General features: G+C 26.3%; 1 protein-coding gene and 1 long non-coding RNA gene across 3 annotated transcripts in view; one reads left to right on the top strand and one right to left on the bottom strand.

The window, feature by feature from the left end:
* LOC112593308 overlaps positions 1-12,456 on the top strand; it is a 24,421-nt gene extending 11,965 nt beyond the window's left edge. The window contains exon 3 of the long non-coding RNA XR_003114594.1: positions 12,373-12,456. This is a non-coding gene — a long non-coding RNA (uncharacterized LOC112593308). The remainder of the gene's footprint in view (positions 1-12,372) is intronic.
* The window catches only part of LOC112593306 (5-hydroxytryptamine receptor), a 194,144-nt gene continuing 191,488 nt past the window's right edge, over positions 10,499-13,154 (bottom strand). The window contains exon 7 of one of the 2 annotated variants that reach the window (XM_025337689.1): positions 10,499-13,154. In XM_025337689.1, coding sequence (XP_025193474.1) covers positions 12,356-13,154 — 799 coding nt within the window. In that variant the 3' untranslated portion in view covers positions 10,499-12,355. The other variant, XM_025337688.1, reaches the window with a different exon arrangement.

The raw sequence follows: 13,154 nt of genomic DNA, 5'->3' as shown, positions 1-13,154 counted from the left end.
TATTATGAACTATATTTTATAATATATATACAAAACTTTGTGATTCTCTTAATATTTTAACCAAAGTAAAATGTTCTTTAAATATATATTTCGTAATAAGAATTAATACTATTTATTTATTATTAAATAAGTATTTTTTTTTTTTTTTAATAATCCACATTATGTATGTGTTGTAATTAGTAGAAATAATAAAAAAAAGAAAGTATAAATACATATGAACTACACAATGTACTGTTGATGATTTCATAAAAATAAAGCTAATGGAAAAACACCAATCTTTGTATTGATACGAGCCATGAAAAATTTACTGAATATTGTCATATTGATACCTTATTGTCCAATGCATTTCATACAAATTGTTAAAAAGTACCTATAATTGCCATTTAAAGAGTAAAATTGTGGTCCTTTCTAACTGATATTCATAATACTAATTAAGTGAAAGTTTAAATAAATGTTGTTATAAAAACTCAACAAAATATATAAAATAATATTAAAATGAAAAATCAGAAATATGGCATATAACTACACTTAGAAGCTAGATAGTTGATCACTTGGGAATACTATATATTACTAAGAAATGACATCAAGAACTATTTCGAGATTAATAACTGCTTTTTAATGGATGTTCAGTTATGTTAACCCATTGAGGCAATTTTAAAAATTATATTAAATTAAGAAAAATAATGAGTCACACTTCTAGCAAAATTATTCTTTATTGCAGTCACTGACTTTTTTATAGGATAGATTTTCAGTCTTTTCATTCATTAAAATATTGTCTTATAAGTTTCCGTAAATACGGTATGGTATTTATTTATTTATATTATAAAATAATAAGCTAATATTAAATTATTAAATAAATGTAAAGAATTTAATTATAGCTGTTTAAAAATATGTATGATTTTCTTTGTTTGCAATATTTTTAGTTGTAAAAATAGTTTGAATGCTTGAGTCAAGGCAAAATGTAAAACGTTTTTAAAATGGTTATTGAAATTCAATAAAAAAAAATCTGGGAAATAGATAACAAAAAAATATTTATCAACTACCTATTATAAAATAATATATAGTATTTGCCATTTAAAATACGCACACTAAAAAAAAAAAAAAAATAAATAAATCTTATCTATCAAAAGCAACAGATGGTGGAGATTATAAAAACGATCATGAGTGAATTTATTCACTATATATATGTATATATTTCCTACCACGATAATTAATAATTAAAATATTATATTGATTTTTTTTCTTGCTTTAAATAAAATTGTTTAATTATTTTTATAATCTTTGATTAAATTACGTCTTGATAATATGATATTAATTTGTTAAATAATTAATTAATTGAGTTATTTTTAGAATATTAAAACAAATTAGCTAGTTAATTTTGCATAAGTTAATTTTATTTAAATCTTTTAAACGCTACCTTGTAAATGAACTAATGAGTGGATTATTTTTGTATTAATAATATAGACTTAGCTAGAATAAGAAGGAGTTAGAGAAATATTTGAAAATTAAAGTTTTCCTTATTTTTGATAATGCACATTATTCCACTAAATGTAATAGGGTTATGTGTAATCGTATATCAAGTTTTTAGAACCACACACACAAGCCTTTTAAAATAAATCACGAGGTGGCTTAAATTACAACTTTGTTTTAACGTGTTTATACTATGTTTTAAAGCACATTAAACCTATTAAAAGTTCCATTATCTTCAAACTTTACACGTACCAGATAAATACACATAAAGACCATACATTATTATTTTCATTATGTTCCATATAGATTGAAGTCATATAATAAAAGTTTTGATCAAATTGATTTTGATAGGTAAACTTGTCAAACTATAATTAATCTGATACTAATCTACTATATAATTTAAAAGAAAATCTAATGTCAAGTATTTAAATATGGACAATAATTCATTGCTATCATAATATATTATTAAAACTCATTATAATTAGGGTTGGTTTAAAAAAAAAAAAAATGATACCTACCTTTATTCGGGGTGATTCATATTTCATATCTACCTCTCCAATATTATTTTAATTTCCTAGAATGAAATATGACATGTAAAATTTTTGTTCTTGTGTAGTCAATTGATATATTTGAGCAACTTCAGGAATAACTTTGTAGATTTTAATTCAGTTTAGTATTTAGATATTAAATACGATTTTAATCAAACGGAAATTAAACTTATAAAAATTAAAACTAGGAAACTCGCTATAGTATATATTATATGGGGGTGAGAAATTTCCGGGAACACAATTTGATGGGAACTTAAATTCACGGAAAACAAATGGAACGACCTACAGCTTAAGTATACAACGTTAAATAGTGGCATATTTAAATATTCGCGATTTTTGCTTAATTTCAATTAAAAAAAAGCACTTATAGGTACTTTTATAAAAGCGAAAAATTAGGTTTTAATCGAGATATGTATATTTTATGATTATAAACCGATAAAATCGATAGGTCCTAGTATGATTCATTTGATTTTCAATAACACAAAAATAAATAGGTGAACTAACAGTTATAGGTATTAAATAACAATTTAATCTAAAAAATATTTTATAACTGTTAATAATAGTTAAATTTAAATTGAATACAATTTATAAAATAAATAAGCATTTATTTTATTTTTATTTAATATTTAAAATAATTTCAAACATTAAAAATCTCGATGTTAAATTATAACATGTGATATTGATTCCGCAGAAAGATAATATCAATTAATAAATCATACAATACGAACTTATAATAATGAATTATATTTCTTGATGGATTTCTATATTAAAATACTGATCAAGATTTTTAGGATATCAGCAACAAGTTTATACGCAACTCAAGGAGAAATGTATAACTATACGTCGGTATAAATGATAACAAGCGAATAGATTAAATATACAGGAAGCTATTTACTGGCATTGAGTATAAATACTATATATACTCAATGATACTAGGTATATTCATGCATGAATATGCGTTCCTAGTGTTATGTTAACAATGAATAATCAACAAAACATTTGTTCATGACCTATTTTTATTTTTATATATATTTTCCTTATTCTTTTCAGAATCTAAAAACTACTTAAAAAAGTTTCATCTGTAGCCAAGTTGTACATACATTTGTATGTACAACATGCGTGTAATTTATATGTATATTTTGTACATAACAATTGGTTTTTCTTCTCAGAATATTTACTGTACCTAACGATGAATAACTATTAACTTTACTATCATGTAATAAGTGCTATAGTAGGATTTTAAAATAAATTTTAAAATTGTTAATATATAAAATAATGTATCAATACTTATGTAATGAATACAAAAATTTGGAGACACAAATGGCTATAAAAAAAAAAAACTGAAAATATTGTCACATTTGACATGTTTTTGGCATTATCGGGAATATTTTTTATCGTGTCAACTATACTTATAGGTAGTGAATTCTAAGTGTGCTTCGTCATTGAGTAGGTTATTTTAATGTATTATTTGTTTAAGTTGTACCAAATGATCGTAACATAAAAATATGAATACTGGTGGATTAGCGTATATTTCGAATTATAATATAATATGTTTAATACACTTAATATTTATATTAGAATTATAATGTTTTTGATTTGGCATGTTGAACAGAATTTTTTCAAGTTCGTCGCATCCGATTTCAAAGTTAATATTAGTGAGCCATAGAATGTTGTGTATAAGTTCGTGGTGAAATGATCATACAATTAGTATAAAAGTTATAAAAAGGTAATTGTAAAATAAAATTAATTTATGTTACGTTTGCTACGAAAAAGCTTTGTATTTAAATTTATATTTTTTTAAATTGCAATATGACCAAAATTTAATTAGGAAAGATCGTGATTTTCAGTAATATCCAATGTCGAATCCAGCGGGCTTCACATATTTATGAAACAAAATTGTAACTCTATAATTTTGATATTTTGTAACTGCTACAAGAAAACCTGTTAAGAAACCTTGCGTTGCATTTTAAGAGGTTTTTGACCGAAAAACGAATATTTTAACAATATAAATAAGAACAAAGAACTAACAATATTATACAATTTAAAAGGCCAAAGTACTAATAATACTTACAGGTAGTTCAAAAAGATCAATAATATTTTAAAAATTTAACCATTTCTAGAAAATTTTAATGAAAATATTTTGTGCATGTTTATGGTTATTTTATTCTGAATAACAACAAATTAGATTTTATGGAAAACCGGTGCTGCGTAAAAATAGTTGCCGTTTCCTCGTTGTTTTTTGTCAGTCGTTCACAATTATTAAGAAAAGTAATGGGAATTTCCTACCTTTGACCTTTTTAATCTTCAAAGTACCAAGTTTTCTCTCCGCTCAGAATCTAAAACTGATTTTCGTAAGGTAAAATGACTTCAAAAAGTAAGGTATTTACATTGAACGTGGTTTGTATACATTGGTTTTTAATTGAAACTATTCACTAGTGTAAAAATTGGCAGTATACAAACGGGATAGTTACAGTAAAACACAATGGGGTAAGATATTTACATTGTAATCATTTAAATAATTACTGACTTCACGTGAAATGTCATTTTGCATTTTGTGCACATTGCAATATTTACACGCATCACATAATATGTACTGCAAATTGTAATATAATACACCATTCTTACTATTTCATTAAAATTTAGATTAAAGTAATACTTTTAAATTTTGTTTATTGGACGTAGCAGTTCATTATTTGTTTCGAAAAATTATGTATGGTTGTGGTTGAGCACAAAGTTGTTATGATTAAACTAATAAATATCAGCATACGTGTATGATGCAGGATAGTTTTATTCATTATTACAGTATAATTTTTTCACCTAATTGAATACAATGTAATATTATTTAACAATATTCACAAATAATAAAAATATTATAATCTATTTAGTTTACTGATAAGTAGTAATTACAAATTATTATTAAGTGTCTTATATCGACAAAATAATAAATTGGGAAGGGGACACGGACCGTGAAATTATGTAATTGCTATGCATTAAATTTTAAAATAAAAAAAATTTAAAAAAATAAAATTGAAGTGTGCCACTATATAATATGCATAGGTATATGTTATTGTCTATAATATTTTCATAGACGCATGTGTTATATTTCTATTCATTTTATTTATGCTTCTTTTTTACACTTGACATGCATCTATCATTTTATTTGCTACATCATTTGTTATGTATCGTGGCACATCACTTTGATGGATGGACGATAATCTCACCCATAAAATATCTTTTTAAATATATTACGATTTTTACAGTGGTGAAAGAATTTTTTCATTTGCTTTTGTATTATATTTACTTATAATTGTATATTATAAAATATAAACTATTAAAATAAAATTCCTATCACTCAATCTTGTAAAAATCATTATTTACTTTAAAATATTATTGTTTTATAATAGTAGGTACAGTTTTAATATAGTTGTCATAATCTATAAACACAATATAATATCGGTAAACAACGGTAAGATAAAATAAAAAAAATAAAAAAATAAACTACATTATTAATTTTACAACTAAGAAATAAACTACTCAAAAATACATATGATTTTTAATGATCGTTAATAAAACTAACGTAACTTAATTTATAATAATTTATGGAAAAAATTTCGTCATCATTATGTTAAACCAATACTTTCAATTGATGTGACTGTCACAATGCATCAGAATAGATTTGTTTTCCATGGCTGCCGTAACTCACTATGAATAATGTGTTCTGTACTTACTTTTTACCAAAAAACTGAACCTTTTAATAAATTGAACTATCAAACATTCAAGGGTATAATATCGTTATAAGCCCATAATGTAATGTATGTTTTAACGAGGAAGGATATAATTTAGCCGTATACAATTCGCAGGTGCAAAATGTTTTTTATAATATCATTTTCAAACTATTAAAGTAAAATTAAAAAAAGAAAATGGTCGTTGAAATATATATATATATATATATATTTTTTTTTTTTGAATAGTTCATATTACAACAATTTATTTTAACGTAGACAGACAGTAGCCAGTTTAATATATTTATATAATTTACAATGATTTGATGCATTGTAAGTCGATTTAGTGTATTCACCAGTTGTCGGTATTTGAAGTGCTAAGTTTTGACGAAAAGTTCGAAAGACAAACAAAGAAAATACATTCACCATGATAAAAGTTTTGTAATTAAATTTGATTTTAATTTTTACAAAATAAATTATGTGTACTAAACGTAATCGCGGTTATTTGGATTTAAGGTTTTATATGACAAAACCTCTGATTTTATAACAAAATGGGTTTTCATTATTATTTTTGTAAACACATTTAAATCGTTCGTCTGGGTGATTCATATTGGGTATGTAGATGTAACTAAGATAGAGTAAATAATTTCAACTCTGGGCATTTTAAATTTTTTACGAGCATTAATTTGAAAAAAGGACTTACCTATTTAACATTATATTTCAAGTATTTAAAAATTGAGAATAATAAAATCTAAATGATTATGACGAGATTTGTTTGAAAATTCGTTTATTTTAATACGACACTATTAAATTAAATTTTATTAGAATAGGTGAATGGTTAAAAAAAATTACAGAAATGTATGAAAACAGTGTTGAGTTATAGACTTGAAAGCGTTGTTTGTAAGTCTAAATAATTTCGGTATCAATGAAATTATATCAGCCGATGTGTCGATTATAAGAACAGATTGAGATAATAATCTTTTTTTAATCAGTCTATTTCAGTTAAGTGCTGTTGCTTTCAGTTCAGCCTCATTTGGATTAGACTTTTCACGTTTGATCAGGGCTTGCATTTGAAAAAAAAAAAATTTACATGTTATTTAAAATTAAAACATTATACAAATTTTGAGTTTATCGTTATTCGTAATTAAAGCGTTATTCAATTTTTGCGTTTATCGATATTCATTCAAAATTAAAATTTTTAATATAATTTATAATTTATAACTATTAAATAATTGGAAATTAAATTTTTTTTTTTTTTTTTGTAATTATATACTAAATAATATAACCTTTTGCGTTATGTTTTGTTTGATGATATGTCATATATTTTCTTAATCGTTATGTTTTGTTTCGTATTATTTAATTATTTATGTTTATCGTTTTCCGTTATAATTATGTTTACAATTTTCAATCGTTTTTTTTTTCCAAATATAACGTTATTATAACGTTTGCAAGCGCCGCGTTCGATACAATCGAGTTAAATCTACGCTGGCGGCGTTATAGTTGCATGTGGACCAGATATCTGATCAGATTATATATTTTAGTCACTATATTTCTCCCTTCACTCAGAATCCTAAAAATAAAAACCTAAGAGGAACACTTATCATTGCATTTTGTTTTTAGAAAATATTTTTGTTATAATATTTTATATGAAGTAAATATTTTGAATTAAGTAAAAACTAATTTTCCCCGAATTAATAATTGAAACTACTATTGATATATTTTAATATTATTACCAAAATAACTACACTGAGTGGCGGTATTTTATTAACTTCTTAATTTGTGACTTTCTGATAGGTATGAAATATCGTTTCTAGCAATAGTTAACAACAAACGGTCCGATGTGTACAATATTTATTTAAGGCTATTATATTATTTGAAACTGTTTCGAAAAGAGCATAAGACTAGGTAAATACAATTAGCATTTACTTAATAGGTATATTCTATGTTGATTCTACAGTTTTTCGATAACAAATAGCTCACTAAATGTCCCTATAAATATTATAATGTAAAAATATAGGCCTTTTGTGTGATAATTAAAAAAAAAAGGCCAATCATAAATTACCAGTTGGTAAGTGTATGAGCATTTTTAAACCAATAAATAATTCATTAATATTATGTAAACCTTTTCATTTTTTTTTCTGTCAGTAAAATAAATATAAATTTTGTTATTTTTATTTTCTGTACATTTTTATGTATTGGGATTTAAATTATAGTGCTTTATATAAAGAGGACGTTTAACATTAATTTGTTTTTTTTTTTTTTTTTGCTTACCGTATATTTTCAACATAAAAAATATTGCTCTCCATACATTATTTCAAACCAGGTTGTTTATAAGTTAAAAATAAGTTGTAAGATCGAAACAAATAGGAAGCTATTTTTTTTCGTGTTAATAAGAAGGTTTAAACCAATTTAAATTTTTTTTTTTTTTATCGATTTAAGTGATAAATAAAGATATTTTAATACAATTTACTACCTATTAAGAATTTAATATTAAACCATATTATAGGTACCATGATAATAAAACTTTGCCTTTGGGAATATTATACTACACTGTTAATATTAATTAGGGATTCACGATTCATGAATAATAACATTGTTTGCATTATATATGCAATATATTAATATTGTCTATTAATACTACTGCTGCTACTACTATTACTACTATTATTACTACTACTACTATGTTGCTTCTACTACTAACAATGAAACATTTTTCTCATGTTTTACACATTTTTATATTTTAAAGATATAGTTTTGATTTATGACAATAAAGTATATCAGTTTCGGGTTTCCTTAGTGTTTATTTAAGATTGTATGTTCAAAATATATGTTAAGTCTCAAAAGTAAATGAAAATAAATAAATAAATAATAGTATAAACCACGTGTTAAAAAAATTAAAATATGAATAATACTTATATAATATTAAGACAGTGTTGTTTGTGGTCTTGAAGGTTGTATAAGATGCACAAAATTACAATTTTTTTGTTTAGATATTATTCTTAAGTATACCTATATCAGGAAAGCTGTATAATATATTCTGCGAGCTGTTGACGAAAATACGCTATTATTATGGAAACATCGATTGAAAGATTTTTTTTCATATTTTAACTATTATCTGACAGCTTACAGTAAAGCATGTTTTGTGTGTTATGTTACCAAAATATTCAACATAATAATGTTGACTAGTAACAATTATTTTTGTTAACTATTGTAATTTAAGAAAATAATATATAAATAAGAATACTTATCATAATACTATCATAAATGTATAAAAAAAAAAAAATAATATTAAACAAATCATTTTGATATTGATAGATCTACTATGAATTAGTTTATCAGGTAAAACGGGTTTTTTTTTATGAAACAAACACAAAATTTTTAAAAATACTTAAAATATTTTATAAAAAAATTAAATAAAAAAACTCGTTATTTTAAAATGTTCATAATTAGTTTTAGATTGGACTAAATATTTAAAAATTAATTCTATTTAGAAAAATCGTAATTTAATATTGGTGGGATTTTTCAAGATTCACCAATTAATATTTTTTAATTAAGTAGGTACAGAAAAATAGCGAGTATCATTTGAGGAATAATTTTGAAGTAGGTAAAAGTAAAATCTAATAAATTAAAGGTTTGAATATCCAATTTTATTAAAATGTTGATAATTTAAAACGCATATAAAAATATAATTTTAGTATAAAGTAAATAATTTAGTATTATTTTTTTTTTAGTTTTTCCAGCTTTAGAAAACAGTGAAAATATTTATTTTTGACGCCAAAAGTACCAACTGAAAGTATTTCACTAAACAAAAACCTTCAATCACGTAGAATATAATACACACGGCTCTTTATTTTGTTTTATGAACTATTTTCCGTTTTGACTGACTGTTACATTGTATAAAATATACTCAACTAAACTACTGACCTGTCTGTCCATCGGCTTCATTCCAAGCCCTAGATCAGGCTAACTAACATATACAAAATATAATTAACACAACTATATACCTAATTTGCTACTGTCAACCAAAGAATAATAATCAAAAATGAAGATTGAAACATTTTTTTTTGCTTCAAAACGTGATAAAATTTTAACAGACACACTAAAAAAAAGTCATTTATGCTATTTATTGTAAACCCAATACATTCGTCGTTTCGCTAAGAGCATAAAAATCAGTAAGCACACCAACATACTATTTGAATATGTTTTGTTTTTATTATTTTATGAGTATATTTTTATAGTAATTTAGATAGGTACTTACCATAATATTATCTGTTGTCTGAAATTTGAATAATATTGAAATGTGTTACCTCTCAAAAAAAAAAAAAAAAAATATATATAATAATAATAGTATAAATATTGTGTGATTAAATTCAAAATACTAAGAGGTAACATTAGTTTGCTGAATCGTTAAAAAACGAAGGCGTTCTATGACAAATTTAACAAATAACATTCATTAACTTTCAATAATACATAATTGGTTATACAGTCCAACAATTGTAAACAAGTGTTTAATAGACGTTATATAACATGTTAAAAAGTAATATTAGGATAATATTGTATTTGTAATTTACACATATTACTAGCCTCTAGTAATCAATTCGTTTATTATTTTATATTTTAATGTATAACATACATTTCAATTGTTTTTTTAAATAACTTATATAACATTTCAACAAAATATGATAGTTTAGTTTAATGTTATTTTAGTTAATAAAAATTGTAATTTTAATAGTAATAAATTGAAATACAACAGGATCAATAATTAAAATAATAATAATAATGTGTTATTATATTATGTTAGAACAATAAATAGGGTTTTCGGTTTATGTAGGTGTATGTACCTACTTTATTTGAATATCGAACTTAATAATAACAATGATAATAATATGTAATATATAAACTTTTAACATAATTTAATTGCTCTAAACTGAAGTAGCAATTTAAAAATCATAACTTCTGACTAGAAACCAAAACAGTTTAGAGCAGTTTAACAATTTACCACTAGAGGGTATCTGATATAATCAACACAATATTGAAAAAATGTTTAGTATAGGTAATTAAATGACAAGAATCTTTACAATTGAGTTTATATTACAGCGTGGGAAGTCAAAACGGTTTAAGTTGATTTATTTCTTTACACTTAACACAATATAATTTTATTGTATTTTACAATCGGAAATGATATTAAAACATATTATTAAATCGGCATGACCGGAAGTAACTAATAAACAAAATTATAATTTACACAGTGAATAAATAAATTTTAAGTATATCCTGAGCAAATAACAACTTATCTTACTGTTGAACATTGTTTTTTAGTTTTTACTTTATCCGTTTTGACTAACTTCACATTTGTAAATTTTTCTTTAATATTGTACAATTATTATTTTTATATGAAAAAAAAAATGACAAGCTATAGTAGCGAGTTAATTAGTTGTATTTACAAATTCCGATCATATGATTTTCCATTAAATATGGATAATATATATATAGTTTAACAGTAAAACGCTCTGGGCGAGTATTTAAAGCCTATATAACTATAATTTAAACAATTTAATAACGGAATAGTAGTCGAACCGGCCGACTTCAATTTCCAGCAATAGCAGCAACAGCATAGCAAAAGCTCTATACATACAAATGAAAATCATAAAAAAAAAAATGTAATTTTCCCGTTTTATCACGTGTGAATTAATAAAATGATTTATCTATATTGTTATGTTATAAACGATACTAATGTCGGGTCACTAATATATTTAATTAGATTTAATTTGATGATTCACTAAAATTGAACGGGCCAATCATCGGTCACTCATACATTAAACGTTGATTGGAACCTGGCACGAGTATTCACTTTTCGAGACCTATTTAAAGAGTATTCAAGTGAAAAATATAAAACATTTAACGGGAATTGTTTTAACAGGTCTTAGTGAAAACACATAAAGCCTATGTTTTTTGATACATCATTTCATTGTGGCCTTTAAACGGGACAAAGTTTTCTACCGACATTATCGAATGTATATGTTACGTGCCATGACAATGGCTATGTTATAACGTCGCGAAACAATGGTGTAGGTAAATAATAATATAATGTCGTTTCTTCCCGTAAAATAATAATAATAATGATAATAATGGTCTTGAACGGATTAAAACGGGGACATAACACTCGAGCGAAGCGAGTGAGGGTGGGTGAGCGTGTAAAATGTGTGTGTGTATTATCGACTGAAATATCGTTCTACGGATTTTACGACACCCCACAGCAGTATTATGCTCAGTCTTGGTCACAATGAATCGCGTAAATCTCGGTCACCATCTGTGGACATTGTGGACCTCGTAAAGACCGATGGCCGTTTATCGCCTATAACGTCCCAAGCATTCAAATATACACACGGAAACACACACACACACACACACATACACGCACGCACATACACCACACAGAACTTATAACCTACACATGTACAACACAAAAGAAACGCGCAATACTCATGAATTACAACAATATAATAATAAGGCGTCAGATATTTAGTATATTATACTTATTGTTAATGTAATAATATTAATAATAATAATAATAATAATCATAATAATAGTAATAATAATTATGTGCGCATTTTATTATCTCCTATACGTAGTGCCGCAAATCATTTTGGTGAATGCCAACCGGAACTCGGGACTGAAAACGGTGTAGATGATTGGGTTCAGGGTGGAATTGAAGTAACCCAACCACAGGAAGAAGCTGGAAACGTACTCGTTGATCACGCAACCCTGGCACAGGGGCATGACCAGAGCCATGATGAAGAACGGCAGCCAGCACACGACAAACGCCCCAGTGATGATGGCCAATGTCTTGGCCGCTTTCCGTTCGCGTTTCGCTTCCAGCGACTCTTTCTTCTCACGCTTCGTCTTTGGCCTGGTGGGCGCCGCGGCGCATGCCCGGTTCACGTTCATCTCGATGATCGTATGCCGGGAGGCTGATGGGTCCATGATGGTGGGTCCGTCGTCCTCGATCACCGGGGGCTGGAGCTGATTCTGGTGTTGGTGTTGGTGATGTTGGTGGTGGTGGTGGTGGTGATGGTGCTGGTGTGTCGACGTAGCCCCGTGATCGTGATTCGTAGTGATCGTGAACGCGGTGGTCTTGTCTTCGCCACCGCTTCCACCCACACTTCCGCCACCACTTCCGCTGCCGTTGCCTGCCTTCGACTGACCGCCACCGCCGCCACCACCTCCACCGCCGTCTTGCGACGACTCGGGCATCGAACAGCTCGAGTGACCGTCGATCAGACCTATGCTCGAACATACGGCCGTCTCTTCCACTTCCTTCTTCTTCTTGATTCGCAGGAAAACAGCCTTCCGGAAGAAACCGCATTTTTTGGGCTCAGCCGAGGCGGCTGCATCGTCCGCTGGTTTTTTTGAC

The sequence above is a fragment of the Melanaphis sacchari genome, unplaced genomic scaffold, assembly GCF_002803265.2.
Source record: "Melanaphis sacchari strain LSU unplaced genomic scaffold, SCAv2.0 Contig1_pilon_pilon, whole genome shotgun sequence".
NCBI lineage: Eukaryota > Metazoa > Arthropoda > Insecta > Hemiptera > Aphididae > Melanaphis > Melanaphis sacchari.
Note: the sequence above shows the minus strand (reverse complement) of the source record. Positions and strands in the feature narration are given on the sequence as shown.